The sequence below is a fragment of the Strix aluco genome, chromosome 20 (genome assembly GCF_031877795.1).
Source record: "Strix aluco isolate bStrAlu1 chromosome 20, bStrAlu1.hap1, whole genome shotgun sequence".
NCBI classification, from domain to species: Eukaryota; Metazoa; Chordata; class Aves; order Strigiformes; family Strigidae; genus Strix; species Strix aluco.
This window is the reverse complement of record NC_133950.1, coordinates 16,387,110-16,404,810: the sequence shown is the minus strand read 5'-3', so window position 1 is coordinate 16,404,810 and position 17,701 is coordinate 16,387,110. Positions and strand designations below refer to the sequence as shown.

Sequence of the window (17,701 nt, the reverse complement as noted above, 5' to 3'; positions counted from 1 at the left end):
CTTGGATGCTTTCCCATAGCATCCTGCCTATCCGAATCTAAATTTGAACTGATTTTTCTGTAAATCATCTTACTAGAATATCAGTGTCTTGCCTAATATGCTGTGAAGAACTGAAGTGTAAGTATAGATGGCAGCCTACAGAACGGGATTCCAATCCCGATGGTCCTGTCCAGATAACACTGTAACACAAATAACAGCCTTCAAAGGGGCTTTGCTCAAAGAACAGCTGTGAATACCAAGGCCAATTTAGACCAAGAACAACTGTGGAGAATACCAGGCCTGACCTAATGATACCAGGTCAGCCAAAAAAATTGTTTTGAAACCACTGCAAGGCATGGCAGGTTAGGAAGGGATGTGGCATGGTGCTGTCTAGCTCAAGGAAAAACTGCATACCTGGGGGCAAGCGCTCTCCTCAGGTCACTTCTTACACTCCTGGAGGAGGAAGAAGACCCTGCAGCAGCTGCATCATGGTATCTCTGAAGCACGCTGGCTGCTGGTGATGTCCTGACATAACAATGATTAGCAATACATGTTGGGTGTAACTGGAAAAATTCCTGACGATTTAGGTCCCACTGTTGCCCCCTTAGTCTTGAAACTAGCAAATGTTATAATTTCTCCGCTTTTGCAGAGAGCAGTATATGGGCTCAGCAAGAAAGATCTATTATTTTTAGGATATGACATCATTGTCAGGGGTTTTCTGGAGTGTTCCTACTTGCTGACAAGCACAAACTTAAAGCAAGCAATTGGACTGGCACAAAAAATTGTAGAGAAAAGCTTTGTTTATATAAAGTGGCTGCCAAATTTTCCTTTTCAGTGTAATTGAGGTTCTCATTTGGTGTAACATGTGTTGGGATCCTGCCAACAACACATTTTAGGGCAACTATCTAAGCTTCTCTCCCTGACAGCCTGGTACTGAGATAGTTCTGTTCTCCCTGCCAAAGGTCAAGCACACATCTCTTCAGAGCACACTAATGCTGTCCCTGGCTCAAAAAGAGCAGTCACTGGAAAGAGAGAGGAGATTCTTTCCCACTATAAAAACTTAGCACTCCTTGCCTTTTCAAGGCTTACAGTTTCTTCTGGCATGGGACCAGAAAATGCTATGAAACTGAAGATCCATTAGGGAAAACTAAGAGGAAAATGTGAAATCAAATATTCAAAACAAAATCCAAAATTTTCTTATCAAATACGAAGATGGAAGAGGAATTATTTAAGTTCTCTTTAAGGGTAGTTGTGATGAGTTCTGATGAACACAGACTCTAATTTAAAGCTTTATTCTGATGAAACAAACATGGTAGAAAAAGGCCAAAGTTCTCCAATGTATATAAACTGCAGCAACTTTACTATGCTAAGAATCAAATCTTTCCCTCTTTTTAATGCCTGACTTCAGCCCAGTTTTTCCTTGCCATAGTGAAGCCTTGAAAGAAAACTGCTAAATTTGATTGAAATATTCTCAAAAATAACTAAATCAAAATAAAAAGTACTAAATGATCTTTAAGATACATCAAATACCTTCCAGCATTATCAGCAAGGCTGCTGCTGAAGTTAAAATGATTTTCAAGTTTAAATTGGAATTACTCATGACTTGTAGTTTTTCCAAATATTATGTTATAGTATCATATACTTATAGAAACCACTTGTTTCACATTTTTTTCCCCAAATAATTTTCCTACAGAAACATCACTATTCTTAGTATCTGTGATCAACCAGACACAAAAGCAGAAACCTATCAAACCATAACCAAGTATGATCTTTTGCAGTGAACTACCCAATGCTGGTTCAGCTTCTTTTGATGAAGTTTACCCTAAGCAAGGGGACAAATTTTGGACATTTTCTCCCTATTTGAAGTATGTCCTGATAATACTCAGAGAAGTTCCAAAAGAATACCTTGTATGAATGGTTTTACTTTTAGAATTATTCTTTCAGGAAAAGCGAAGTTCCACAGACATTTACCACAAGAATCCCTATCGAGAGATTTGGCTGGGGACTGGTACAGCACTGTACGCACAGTGCCCTGAACCAGTGCCACGTGGAACAGCTCTGGCAGCTGGAGTTATCACCAACTGCAGTTATGTTCAGAATTGAAGAGAAAAGACAAATCGCTTGACTCATGTTATGCTCAAACATGGTTCTTTTGTCTCTGTTATGGTGACACCTTTTTATCCTGAACTGCCTCAGCACGATTTTGCATCTGCATGCCAGCAATATCAGCTCTAATTGCGGAGAAACGTAGAATGGTCAGGGTAGGTCATTCCTTCTCCTCATATGTACGTGAACCCCACGCTGGTAGTACACACTCTTCTGATTCACTGAATCTGCTCTTTCCTTTTCACAAACACTAACCGATAGGTTTCACTTCATTAACTGATTAAGTTTCAACTTAAAATTATTTAATTACTTGTCTTGCTACTCCAATTAAGAAGCTGTTCCAGAATTCCATTACTCTGATGATTAGGAACCATATTTCCACATTTAGCTTCTAAATTTTTGTATTCATTTAATTTTGTGCTACCATTACAATTTAGTTTAAATTGCTCTTTATCCTCCCTATTTTCTCCCAATTGTGTTTATACATAAGTGATTCTATTACCTAAACTCCTCCTTTTCTAGGCTAAAGCCAAACCTAGTTCTTTAAGCCTGGTGTTACACGATCAGGTGTTACTCAACTGATCGCACCAGAATTTTTTTAAACCCACTCTAAGCATGGATGGCCAGAATTGCATACAATACTCCACATAAGGTCTCACCAGCTCCTTTTAAAGCAGTATTAACAATTTATTTTTTTATAGAAACACTGTATTTGATAGGGAGTAGGGATGAATTTGTCTTTTCGTGGCTGTATCTCACTTCTGACAGACATCTACTGATCAATACCATGAACTATTGTTAGAATGAATATATAACATTTTGATTTTTGAGTCACTATCATTTCAGGCATCAGGACATCTGATTCATCCTTTGTGAGATCCAAATCATCTCCTACTTTAATGAACCCTTCCAATACTGTTTTATTAGCATATGGTCTAAGGACACACAAATTCTGAAACAAAGTTCTTAACTGAAGTATTTAATAAAACTGGTAACGACTTTTTTAAAGAAGTTCATTAGCAACCTTGCTCTCCAAAACATATTCTAAAATCTTTCAGACCACCATCATAGTACTGAACATCTGGTTGCCTTGAATACTTTTAATTCTGTTCACCCAAATAGAGATACTATATTTGTCAATAGCTAATTATATAGCAATCCATCTACCTTGGTTGAGTTATTTAAAACCTTGGCTGCTAGACCTATGATTTAATGTGCTAATTCTTTCAGAACTATTGGCCAGGGATTATCACTTCCTTTAACTGGAGCATATTCACATATTGACCAATGTGCTCCATGGTATCTATTTCACACCACTGTGTGGCTTCACTCTCCTCCACCTCTTTTGTAAGCACTGCTTTAACATGCTTAAACCCCCAAAACTGTCAGGTTCATATCTTAAGTGCCAGTTTATTAAAAAGAGTAATTTGAAATTGGAAGATGTTTTTAATGTATTATTTACAACAGCATCAAGTCAATCCTGGACATCTTGGAGATGACTGTAGGGTTCCTGAACAAAATTCTCAGAATATAACTGTCACGTAACAGAATAAAGTCTAGATTTTCATCTGCTTTTAACTTTTACAAAGGTATTTTATTTTGGAAATCTGGTTAGAGTCATAAAAGAAGACACTCGGGCATCCTGGTATTATGAGCTCCATTAATAAAATATTAAGAACAACAGACAAACCCCAAAACATCTTCAGCCAGTGGCTCTTTGTTCAGCTCTTAATCAAACTAACAGTCAAGTGATCTTTCCACTAAATTCCCCAAAACCTGAAGAAAAGAATAGTACTTACTTATAATTGTCATCTTCTACAAATTTCTGAAGTTCTTCAATGTAACGGACAGACTTCAAATACTTTTGCACATGGGGCAGTGTTGTAAGATGATCTGTGGAGCGTTTGAACAAAAAAAGATGAACATTTGCATCATACAAAGTGAATTACTCTTTCACATTTTTTTTCTGGTTCTTATGCTTATCTTAATGGAAGCAAAGAATTTGAACCTTGCTGAAGAATAAATCAGGCAGAAATATTACTGTGACTCTATGAAGATGTTCAATATTCGATTGAGCAAAAGTGATGCTCAGTTTTTAAAGAAAATGCAGGTGCATTTCATCATCATGAAAACTGGCGGATTTTATTAAATGCTATCTCACAAGTGGAAAAGAATTATTTGCTGCAAACCCTGCTTGAGTTTTGTGCTCACTGTTCTGGGGGAAATTAAAGCTGCTGCCATGGCTGTTAGTGATTCTCATATGAACGTGAAGTGAAGAGACTTAAAAATTACAATGCTGAATACTAAGACAGACAGGTGCTAAGTTCAGAATGATGGAAAAATCCTTTGACACATGGTGCACGGACAGGAACATGCCTTGTAGTATCTAACTTCGCTTTTATGCTCTCGTAAAGACAACTGTTTTAAAGGCACCCATTATTCTTGAATATTGTTTCTTCAAGGCCATATTTTAATTTCCATTCTGATTTTAACAAGAGCACTCAAAATTAATGTATAGGAATGCAGGAAGCTGCCAAACTGTAAAAAGGAAAGGGGCAGTGAAATCATGAGGTTTGTTTGTCATTCAAAGTGTTCAAACACAAAATAATAAAGCTCACAATAAGAACATGATAGCTGAATAATCTAGCTATTCAGAATCATACATTATTATGCCTAGTCCCTATCTTTAAATACTTTATAATACCGAAGTTGACAACAAAGGACAAGGGCTGGATAGTTAAGCATACACAAGTCATTTCTCACCTCATTTTCTCACAATCTAACATTTAATTTTTTTCTGGTCAAAATTCTCCAAAACGGTAGCATTTAAATATCCAAAATGTATTTAGTTGTACAGCTGCTTGCAAGGTTTTCCAGCTCGTTTCAGTTTAAGCAATGAAAAGTCAAGCTAAGTCGCTGCTCTGGTTTGAGCGAGTGGCGGGGGGGCTACAGCGGTGGCCACTGTGAGAAGCTGCTCGAAGCTGCCCTGGCTCCAAGTCAGACCCGCCTCTGGCCAAGGCCAGGCCAATTAGCTGCGCCTCTGCGATAACGTATTTAAGGAGGGGGACATATCATCAGGATACTAACAATAAAATGATAATGAAATTAACACATTCACACTCCAAAGACATCATATCTGCTGCAAAGGAAAGATATTAAGAGAATTCTCTCTGACTGTCTCTGGTGGAAACAGAATATAACGCAAATGCAGTAGCTGTACTTGAAAGTATGTAATTTGTAGTCTACACATAGCAGCCAACTCTGCACAACTTCTGTTCCAGCTCTTACCATTTAGAATACATGCTTATTTGCCCAATTTATCAGTAAGAGTGAAACTGCACAGAAGTGGAAGCTACATCCCTTACTAGTGTTCAACTCTACCCACGTTAGCCTCCTGTGTCACCTTTACAAAGGGCCAAAACCCACTTTCACAATGCTGTACTAAAGAAATTTTAGTTAAGGCTTAATAACAAAATTTACCAACCATAGTTACAGGAGACTTGCAGATCAGCTATTATTCGGAGAATATTGTTCATTTGATTGGATCTTTGTTCATTCTCCATAATGCTGCCTGAAGCGGGATATGCAGAATCAATGTAGATTAAATCCAAGAGATAAATTCCTGAAACAAACAAATCAATCAAACAGTTGATCAAGTGTTTCAAACATAAATAACTGCATACTTTTAACGAATGTAACAACCAGCAACTATTTACCCCCCACTGTGGTCTGGGACCATTAAACAATGGAGAGTTCTAGATTTGTATGTTGAAAAATTTCATAATTAGCGCTTGAGTTCTGTGACACCTCTTAAAAAAGGACAGAAACTATTTTGCTCATGTGCACTTATACAGCCTAATGTCTACGGTGAGCCTCTTGCAGGACCATAACAAGGACACTGAAAAAAGGAAATGGCAGCTGCCAGAAACCGCTGATGAGGTCCAGGCAGCCTGCAGAGAGCTGACAGGACGAACAAGGGCCTCTGGCCACCATGACCAGGGCTGAGCACTACACTGTGGTGCCTCCTAGGCCTGCCACTATGCACTACTTACTGATTATTGGTGCATGCTTTGGCTGAGGCTCCAGGCTGCATTTGCTAGAAGACAACAGGGATGATATTTAGGTTTTGATTATGTGATGACTTAAAAAACATGAAGAAAAGGTTTTTATTTATGAATTTCTTAATCAAAAAAATGGCATAGTTATTTGCCTAAGCCTCGATTTCTCAGTAAATACAGAAAGATGCTGATTATTGTATTTGCCAAAAATGCTGATTGTTCTTACTTGTATTGTGCTTTGCCAAAGCACTGGCTGACTAGACAAAATGTCATTTTTTGTTGGTAAAGAAGCATATTATATACAGAAGTCACATGTCACAAGATGTCAGCTATCTTCATGATCGAAAATATACCTATATCTAGTGTCTGGTAGGCAGGTATTTTGCAGAGTTAGTGTCTGATGTGCGGTACTTTAACCTTTAAAAATTATATAAGAAGGAAAAAGGCAGGCTTAAGGCTGAAATGAATTCACCACACAGCATAACATTTCTTGAATGGTTCTCAACTACTTTTAATCGACACACGTCATTCAGTTTCACACATACCATTATGATCTGTAGGGGGCTTGTTTTACAGGCCTAGAACAGTTAGAAAGCAATCACAAACATAGGGAAAAATACTGACTGGGAAATGCATGCAATACACAATCATCAAGTTCGAAACTGAATCATCACTGAGATTGTCTAGAAAGTTTTAGTTTTTAACTCTGGAAAACTGAAAGATAACTCTGTAACACAGTCTTGCAAAATTCATAAAAGCTACTATGAAAGCATAATGCAATGCTCACTTATTTACTTCAGTAACCAACTGAATGCATTTCAATGAAGATGAGGAACAGTAACATTTGCCTTTTGTGAGAATACTTTAATCAGTTTTAGTATTTCAATTGTATGAATGCAGGGAAGGAGTACAGAGGCTCTGCGTGTGTGTGAAAAATTCATTTATTTTAGGACTTCTAGCTATGCTCTCTGTGGATCAGGCCTTGGGTGCAGATCACAGGAAGGAACAAAGTCGTAATGCACAGTTCTTCATCTCTTAGGGGGTAAAAAAACCACCCAAACCCCAATTCCTATTTTCAGCTCTTCTGAACTTACCTATTACAAGGGGTCCAACCATACTGGGAGCTGCTTCAGCCATTATCCAACACACAAGAGTTATAAACATTTTCACACTGCCAACGTGGACCAAGCACCTTTACACACCAGAAAGGAGGAAAGAACCCACATTTCCGCAGTATTGGAATGGCTCTGTAGCACTCCGATGTGGAGTAAAATCAGTCCGAGTCACCAAGATTTCTCCATGACCTGGAGATCCCACCTAGATTTAGATTCCATACAGCAGCTCTTCACTGTTCCCTCTTGTCAAGTGGCACATCAAAATGTAGTTAGAGTAAAGGCTGTAAAAATTCTATTTGCTCAGAGCTCCTACGGTGCAATATGCCTTATGACAACCTGGTTCAAGGCTACTTTCTAGCTATTTTGAGCAAGTTTGCAGCTATTCTCATTGATATCAAGGGTATAAACACCCTCTTGATCTGTATCAGCACTTGTAGGCATTTCTTCAGGACAATAAGTAAATTTTCCAGGACAATACACAGATAAGGACCAACGAGATACATGAACAACAAAAAGTATGAGGGGGGGGTTAGCACAGGTCCTGTAAATTATAAATAAAAGTGCAAAGAAATGGGCTTTTTGGGGGTACTGGGGTGCAGGAAGAAACCGAACTGAAGGATGCTATTAAAAAATTAAACCGAATGTAACACGCTGGAATGTAACAGAACATATTCTTTGTAAATACACATTAAGATAAGTCTTTTTAATGGTGCTCCTCTCCCTCCCTCATTTTAAATCAAGAACGATGATTAGTTTTTTATGATTTTTTTTTAAGTGTTGCCAGCCTTCATCTGGGCAGTGGCATTTTGAACTCTTCTATATGTATGATGTAACAATAGGAATCGATGAGAATCAGTTTATTTTGCTCAGAGGAATCACAAAATTATTCCCTTCAGCAGAAGACTTTAAGACCCGCTTCTCAAAGGAAAGGCTCAGGGTTGCCATATGCCAAAGAAAACACACAGCACTAGCTTTTCAAACCTTGGCTTACATTTGTGCTACTGTGCACTGAAAAAAGCTCTCTAAGATGTGAAGCCATCAGGATATTTTCCAGAGGGTGAGCTCATGGGCAGCTGCTTCTACAGGCAAGACATTTTCCAGTGATACTGACTTTTCTCCATTGTTACTAGAACTAATTTTGCAGCTGGATATTGTTTGCGGATGACACAGTATTCATTAGTTTATGGCATCATGGAAATAATAACACAGACTAAGGAAAAGCATGGCCACATAATCCAGAACTAAATTTATCAATGGAAATCACACTGTGTAAAGGGGACTGATTATTTTGAAATTGGCAAGAAGGACTGTAATACCTAGCTCTTAAATTTTTATTGCAGAGCTCAAACAAAGCAGTAATGTTACTGACAGCTTAAAGACAGGGAAACCGAAGTACAACAAAAAAAAGTGACCTTGAAACGTAGTACTCAATGCTACCCAGATCATGCATTTTGGGTGCTCCATCCACCAGACAACAACTTCCAAGGCTAAATTTTATTGAAAAAGTATTTATGGAGAACTGCAGTGTTCAGCAGGATGCAAGCCTAAGTCTGTATATTTGTGTCTTGATTCACAGTTAAGCCCCTCCTATTATTTCTTTATTCAGTACTCAAGGCTTCTGAGAAAAAGAAAATAGCACTGAGGCAGATAATAAATAAGAATATTTTGGAGTTGATGGGTACTAACAACATGCTCTTAAGAAAAATAATCCCAAACCTCCAGAAATCAGTGGTTATTCAGCTTCACCCAATTCTGATGAACCTCAGCTCAAGCATATAAGCTTTATATCCTTAACAGTTGGACTAGATGATCTTCAAGGTCGCCTCCAACCTAGATGATTCTGTGATTTAAAATTTTCATGAACAGCTATGGTGTGTGATTTGCTCCTCATTAAGAAAGACTGACATAACATGCTATGAAAGACAAAATACTTTCAGTCCAGTAGATCACATGTAAAAAGTTATACCAATGAGAACAGCTGGGATGGTATTACTTTAAACTGCAGTAGCAGAAACAAATGGAAGTCTGGTTTTTTTAAGGCATTTGCCTGGAGTTCAGAAAATCCAGGTTCAAATTTTCTGTTCTGTCACAGATTTCTTTGACCTGGACAAGTTATTGTTATCCTCTATTTTCCACGAGTTCAGTGAGAGAGATAGCATCTCCCTGCCAGAAAGACCTCATGAAAATAAATATTATGACCAGGAAGACTTATCAAAAGTGGGGTTTAAATTCCTTGTAGAAAATAGGTTACAGTGTGCAGCCTGTAGAAATAGCAGCACCGTTTATTCTTAGCAATTCAGAATTTCAAATCTCTTTTGGGGGTTTACCACAATTTGCAGGCACAAGCAGTAATCCAAAATTTACAGTACCTTAAATTGTCTCACAAATACACACTGTTGCGAAACTGATTGTAAAAAAGCCATGCAGACAAAGCTTGAAAACTTGCATCATTCTCAACCGTGTCTTCTTTTTTAGTTTGTTTGTTTTTCCTCTTTTTTATAATGGATATAAAACTATCCGGTGAAACAGTGGGGCTAAAAACCCCAAAATTAAGTGGTTAAAGCACACCACAACTGTATACTTGACACATACTTCAGCGCATAGTGCTCTGCTAAGGGTCTGTGCAATTCTGCAAATGCAAATAAGTTAGAAAACAGCTGCTGTATGGAATTTTTGTTAGTCAGACATTCACTACGTTGCAACAAAGAATAATTAGCTGATGGAGAAGTATTTCAGATTAGCCTGGGGACTTCAATTTGTTATTCTTGCTTAACATTTTGATCAAGTACTATAATAATCTTCCACATTTGTTTGGTAAATTGTACTGTTACTGTGACAACCACAAACACATGCTACAGGAGGAGGAAAAAAAAAAGTTAAATGTTTTAATGAACAAATTTGGCTCCCTATCATGTACACTTTCTAAAGATATTTACAACCCAAAAGGCCCTGAACGCACACACACTGCAGTGTAACCTGGACGTCTGTCTGGGTATAGAGCATTCCTTGAGTACAGGAAGCACTGTCTACAAGACACACAGTAAACTGGCACTATGTATAACAGAAGGCAAACTATGGAAAGTAATCATTTTCCCTTTTTTCTCCCCAAAAGTTAAATAATGACACTGGTTTGATAGGAAAACCAGAAGAGACAAAATTATGTTTCCAATTTGTAGTCAGCTATACTTACGAAAGCCTTTTCCCACATACAGAAGTCTGGTTGTATCATACTAAATAAAGCAGAGGACAGAGAGAAAGCAACTTAATCAATTAAGTGGTAGAAAGTCCAAACCACTACAGTCAGCAGTCTGTAAAACCAAAGACACCATTCTTAGAAGATTAGCTCATAGTCAGAAAAGCCAACAGTTTTGTGGTATCATTGGTTTCAAGAAGACTGGATATTTTCCATGGACTAAGGGCTGGAAAATTTTTCTACAAAACCAAATGTATATACTGGTTAACCTTGGTAGGACTCGGAGCACTCTAAAAACAACTGAAGAGAAATCTCTGCCAAGGTAACAACATGTGATTTGTAATACGCATTGCCGGCACGGTGGCCAAGTGAATGGGATCACTCACAGGAAAGTAAAAGTGGGATTACGACCAGGTTTATCACTTCTGTCTGAGGCCAGCCAGCCAGAACACAGCATCGGTATCACGCACACGCACAAACACAGGACTGTAGTTGAGGCTGGGTCAAAAAGACAAAAAAACTTCCTCAATTAAACAAGTTTTGTATCATTTCTACATATACAGTTCCAAATTCCAGAACAGCAATTGCCATTCTCTGCCATCTTCCCTTGCATAACATCAGCCTAATGAGAGTATGAACACTCACAATACCACAAAAGCTTTTTTTCCAAAAACACAGGTAAAAGCAATGCCTGTAATGATGTTGCTAGTAAGTTAATAAGACGAGAAGTAGCTAATATGATTGCTTTCTGGAACATTATTTCTTCAACACAAGGATGAACTGAAAGATACGTTTTCTGTATTTGTCAGTCCTTTTTGTTGTTGTTTTGTGAACATTCATCTACATGAAAGGGAAAACAATTACGGCTTCAAACCACATGACTTCACTCTTTCAAAGAGAGTAATGAGAAGCATCTTAAAAACATATCAAGAAAAGAATTTTCCTTATACAAATCCTCATATAAGTAAAGGAAAAGGGAAAACTTTAAAAATAGACGCCTTTCTTAAATAAGTTACAAATATATTAATTAGAGCTTTAAATAATTATTTAAATTGCTTTAAAGCAGAAATAGCCTGACATGGAAATACGGATCACAACTATTTTCATGTTGAAACTGTAAACTATACGATTAATTAACTTTTCAGCTCCTGATAGGCTTGAGGACCTCTGGTTATTATTTACACTTTCAATAGGGAGGCAGATGCAGATTTGCATATGTATATTTAAATCAGAATCTTTAAGCTGTTACCCTGTGTGGCTTCATTGGAAAGGATTTAGAGTATCGCCTCTGTCTATATTTTCTTGTTAAAACAGCAAAGCTGCTTGGCAAAATCCACACTAACACTACAGAGAAGATGGAAATACTCTCTTCAGAGTGATACACAGCAACAGGACAAGAGGAGATGGGGTAAACTCTGTCTGCATATAAGCAAAAATTTTTCACTGTGAGGACAATGAAATATTGGAATAGGTTCCCCAGAGGAGGAGTGCAGCTCCCCGTGCTGGAAATATTCAAGATTTGGCTTGATAAGACCCTGGATAATGTGACCTATGGCCCTGCTTTCAACAGAGATTGGGCCAGATGATCTCCAGGGGTCCCTCACAGCCATGACTCTATTATTCTGTGATAGATGTGGTAAGGGTGCTAGCCTACGCCTGCACATCTCTTGCTGCAGGACACTTTGGAGTACGGCAGTTATATGGACTAATTTGTGGCAGCAAGGCTGTGCATGTACAAGCAGACAACTGACACGGATTTTAACCACAAAGCAAGTACTTCAAGCAATCTCTTTTATCACAAGATATAAGCAAAATGGAGTTTATAAAAGTGTACAGCTAGATAATCATGCATATGCAAATATCAGTTTCTCTCTTTGCTGGTTTCAGAACCAGAAAACAGTACTGGAGGGCCACATTACCACTCTGGGCTTGTCTATACCTGGAAAGCATAGACAAACTATTTTGGAATATTTACTCTGGAACAGATAGACTGTTACAGGCCCAGCATTCCTCAAAAATGATCACATCCAAATTGAGACATTCACTGGAATAACTGCTCCAGTAAGTTTTCAGTGTAGACAGCATTCAACTCAATAAAATCTAGGGATCATTCAGGCAGGTGTACTTCATGGGTCCAAAACTCTGTCAATATAATAACGTAGCTCTGCATAATGTAGCTCTAATATACAACTCTAACTCCATTAATCAAACACAAAACCCCAAATAATTCAAAAATTGAAGTGAACGTTCTGCAAATTGCTTTACTTCATGGCAAGATGATGATGTAATTGCAAACAACAAATGGTATTATGTACAATTAGTAAAAAAAAAAAAAAAGTAAAAATAGTTATAGTCTGTTATCTCTGTCAGAACACAATCTATAACCAGTTTATAAAAGACAACACTCCCATAAAGTATGAAAAGATTTGTTCCAACCAACACAGTAACAGCAAATACATTTTTTATAAATGGGTAACAACAGTAATGGAAACTACGCTGTCATTATTACAGTATGTACACGAGTACATGCAATAGCTTCAACAATGGGATGAGTGACTACACTATTGCTAAACAAGTCCCTTGAAAGGCATGAGCATCTTTAAAATCAAGCATTCATTCAACAAAAATCAAAACAAAATTCCAGCACTGATCCTCCCTCTGCCAAGAGCATCTCCTATACTGCCCTGTTTCTTTTGGCTCCTTCTGTACCTAAACAAAGAAATAATGATCCCTAGCTCAGGAAAAAGAGAAAGGGTTCAGTTCACACTGCCTTCTCAGGAGCTGCAACACCTATTTAAGCCCTAGCTGCTAGCTTGAATACATAGACTGTTTAGATATCCCCAATCTGACCTACAAGGAGAAAAGTAACTTTCTAGCCATCTGTGATTTTTAAGAAAGCAACATTACAAATTTAACTGTATTTTCAAGGTAGGTTATAACATGCAGTTTGCAGGAAATGTTGCTCAGTAGCATGCCTCTTATAAAATGCAATGTTACTACGTGCACAGAGGTGGCAATCAAACGGAATACAGTTCATTTGCAAAAAGGTTTTAAAGATGTTTTTTCTATCTACTCGGGGGTGGTGAGGCCACATCTGCAACACTGCTGCGCAGGACAGACGCTGCACGGAGAGAGGCCAGCACAGGGCCATAGAACGCCCGGGAGCAGCAGCACTTGACAGACCAGGCCAGGCCTAAAGAACCGGCACTGCCTGGAGAAGCGACGAGGCCAGAGGCGCAGAACCTAACTGTGGTTATGTCCCTAACAAAAAGGAGCCTGTGGGGGAGTTGTAGAGAACAGACACAGATTTTTCTCAGAGATGCACTGTGACAGGACAAGAAGCAAGTGACACAAGCAGCAGCAACAGAAATTCCAATTAGAATAGGGAAAAGAAAGAAAACAAAACAAAAAAACACCCCCAAAATATCACTTTAAGAGGAGTCGAGCACTACACCATTGCCCAGAAAGGCTGCAAATCCCCATCTCTGGAGGTTTACAAAACTCAGCTGGACAAGGTCTTGACTAACCTAATCCAGTTCTCAAGTTAGGCCTGCACTGAGTAGGAGGTTGAGCCAGATGACCTGCAGAGGCCCCCTTTTCTATGTGATTTTTTTCCTATTCTCCGTAACCTGATGATGTGGCCATGGAACTGGCCTGCGTACTGTACTATATGCACGCCGACAGAAACTGGATAGAGAATACCAGTTGTGACAGATATTTCAGAAGATCATGCTCTTACTAAATACTCTACTTTTTACAGTAATATGAAGGTGAAAAATGCTATTTGTAAAAAAATGTATTAAGGTAAAACACATATGCTGTGGGGAATCATTTCAGCATATGCAAACAAGATAGCTGCACAGTCCAAGAATATATTCTTTCTTAACACAATGAAATTAATTTTACTTTTGATGTACGTATCTAAAAGGAATCAAAATTCTTTTCACAAAATTTACAGGAACAGCACTAAAAAGAATCTAAGTAAGAAATTAAATACTAGTCTACCCCTTTTGGACTAGAGGTCTAGGTTAGTCAAAATCCAAATCCACACTAAACTTCCCTCTCAGTTTTTGGAGACAAGGAATAAGAAATGTGCATTTTCTGACAGAGTGCATGTGTTTTGTTACAGAAAAACTGTAATCAGTATCAGTGAAACCCAACATTTAAGAGAGACTTACATAAACAAAAATGATGCATCAAATCAACAATAATACATTTTACCAAGACAGCTTCCTCAAGCTACTCCCTTAGGCGGTTCACCAAATTGTTTCTGGTCTTACTAGGGCCACACAAAGCGTACCATATATCCAGACCTGGCTTAGTTCCAGTTAGTCCCGTTAATGAGAGCTGTAAGAAGTGAGGAAATATTCATACAGCCAGCTGATATTTAAGCCTGAAGCATGCTTCAGTTTGACAGATGATTGATTTAAATTGCTTCAGAGAAAATAAAAGATTCCTAAGAGACATTCATTCTTACCTTTTGATACATCAAATCCTCAGCAGAGCAGCCTACCACCATGTTGCATCTCATGCAAAGTCTATATAAAGTTTTGCTCTTCCTCACTCAAGCACACTGGTGACCTCAAAAGAAAATCTTTTAGAAGCAGGGCTGCTAATCCAAAAGGCCACTCAAGAGTGTCTGCAAACATCTGATACTTCTCAGAAAGTCACCATCACCTGGAACACCAAAGAAACCTGCTTAGCTCAACTAACTCACCTTCAGCCATTCCTCTCATCTACGTTTAATGAAAGAAATAAAATTATATATTTGCTTCCTACTTAGCTTTACCAAAACTAAAAGAAGGAAACAATCCCTTGGTGTCTTCTGAATAACCTCACCCCAATGCATCACTGGAATTAATTGTCCTAGCTTTGTCACTGTAGCAATGAAGCCTAATACAGAAACCCAGATAAAGAAGTGCGGCATAAACCAAGCAACTTTCAAAATAAGGTACCAGTGTGTGAAAGAAAAAGTTACCAGTAAATCAGCTGGAATTATGTTCAGGAATATATGCCCAAATTCACCTCAGACTGGTGCAAATCATTCTCTTGCAACTGAAACAGCCTAAAAAAGTCTGAAGCTGTCTGGAGCTTCCTCACAAAGCTTTCCCTCCCAACAGATCAGATTTTCTCAAGAGTACTGCCAATTTTTTTTTTTTTTCCATTTTTCCGCAAAACCCAACTGTTTCCTAATGCTTTCCCATAAATCAGGAAAAATATATCACAGAAGATTAAATATTGTAGTGATTAATTTCAACATTTTTAAATGTATGTTATCCAGTGTCAGAAAGCAGAGAATGCTTCAAAAAAAAGGATATAGGAAAAAGGCAAAGGTACAATAGTTGTTTTCCAGATGTAGCTTCCTGTCAGCAGTGAGCTGTGGTTTAGGGACTTCCTGAGATAGATCTTGTATAAACACTTTTGTGTTTAAGTCTGGGTGGTATTTTTTCTTTAAAACATTTCTTCTCTGAATCTGTCCACTTTTTCTTCTTTCTGCTATTCCTCCACAGACACTTTTTAAAAAAAAAAATTCGTTTCAAAAGCTCTTGCGGCAAATGAATTCAGCAATTGAACTACACACTGTCTGAAAAGCTAATCAGTTTGATTTCTCAAAGTTTGTCTTTTTAAGATTGGCATGTTCTTATCTATCTTGCTTACCTTGAGCTTCTGACCACTGACTCAAAGTTAACTTCTATGACCAGCTGTTTTACCGTATTTTCACTAGTTCTCAAAGCCAAATCTAACATTAGACCACTCCTTGGTGACTGAATTATTCTGGAGGAGACAACTGTCAGCTTTCACAGCCAGAAATAACTGGCTATTAATATCCTACTATTAGTAGGATCTGTTATTCTCCAATCATGGATTTAAATATAAACTGATGTCTGGGATTCTCAGTACGAAAAGCAAATGGAACAACTATAAAATGTTTTGAAAATCACATCATTCAGCCTAAAGCCTTTAACAAAAGCAATGAACTCCACTTCATAGTATTACAAATCCAGGGAACAGGCATCACCATTTGGCCCAAGCAGAATGCCCACACGAAGGCTAATCCCATTTTTCTCTTCCAATCCTTCCCATTGGCAAATACCGAGTATTATCCAAACAACCTGGATACCCTACAAGCACTTGGCACATCCAAATAAAAGCTCCCCGTCACCTGTCAAGTTGGCACAACTTTATTGTTCCCAATCGACAAAACTGCAACAGACTCAAGAAATAAGGCAGCTGTGTCATACACAATTTGGAATGACCCATATACAAAAGTTTCCAGGAACAGGCCATTTAGAGGGCTTTAAAAAGACAAAAGAAGCACTCAGCACTTAATCAGAAGGCTGATCTGTGTAATAATATGTTGTTTCTCATTCAGAAAAGAGGACCATCAAAGAAATAGGGTTTGGCTCTTTTTGATCTTTCAGATATTTTTATTTACAATGCGATCATCTTTAAGAGAACAGAATGACTAAAGAACACACCACAAGAGAAGTCTCAGCCTCCTTCATTAGGTAAAATTTTTAGGCATTTAAGTGCCCTAAAATCAATGGAGCTTAAGTATATGTTAAAGAGTTTAAAATTGGTTACGGATTATTTCTATAATATGGCCCTAAATAAAGAACTTAATCCTCGGGAAATCTTGTATGTCCAAGAACCTGGGTGCTCTGGGGCATAACAGCAAGTTAGAAACCAGTATTCTTCTACAAAAGCAAAGGATCTGAAGATGTTCATTTTAAAATGAGAATTAAATACTCAAGTAGTAATCTAGGCAGGGAATCACCTGCCCAGCTCTGTCAGCAGTCTAATAGTCAGGAATGTGAGAAATTGATCTGCACAGAAAACAGCCACCCCAAAATCTTGGCAAACGCTCAGGGCAACCTGCTCCCCATTTCCCGCCCTTGAGCAGCTCTGTGTCTCTGTGGGCTGGAAAAGCACCTTGGAAATGAAGGAGTGTGAATCATATACAAGTTGGAAGAAAATTTAATGGGCGTATTGGTAAATCTGTCAAAAACAAATAGAATTATCACATTCTAGTTTAATTAAACCAGGTTTTAAAGTGTAAAACTAGTGCTCTGGAAAAACCACTGCAGTCCCTGGTTTTGTGTCCTCTCCAGATACAGAAAGGAGTAAGCTTTTCAGTTCAATTGGAAAATAATGATAACATAACAGTAACTAAGAGGCACTAACAGAACCACAGAATCGAAGGGACCTTGAAGATCATCTAGTCCAACCGTTAACCTAGCACTGACGGA

The 17,701-nt window shown here is 38.1% G+C and overlaps 1 protein-coding gene across 9 annotated transcripts in view; it reads right to left on the bottom strand.

Moving 5' to 3' along the window:
• RALGPS1 (Ral GEF with PH domain and SH3 binding motif 1) overlaps positions 1-17,701 on the bottom strand; it is a 130,234-nt gene that overhangs the window by 28,964 nt on the left and 83,569 nt on the right. For all 9 annotated transcript variants that reach the window (XM_074846289.1, XM_074846287.1, XM_074846286.1 and 6 more), the window contains 2 exons: positions 5,570-5,707; positions 3,885-3,978 (listed from right to left, as the gene is read on the bottom strand). In XM_074846289.1, the coding sequence (XP_074702390.1) occupies positions 3,885-3,978; positions 5,570-5,707 (232 nt within the window). The remainder of the gene's footprint in view (positions 1-3,884; positions 3,979-5,569; positions 5,708-17,701) is intronic.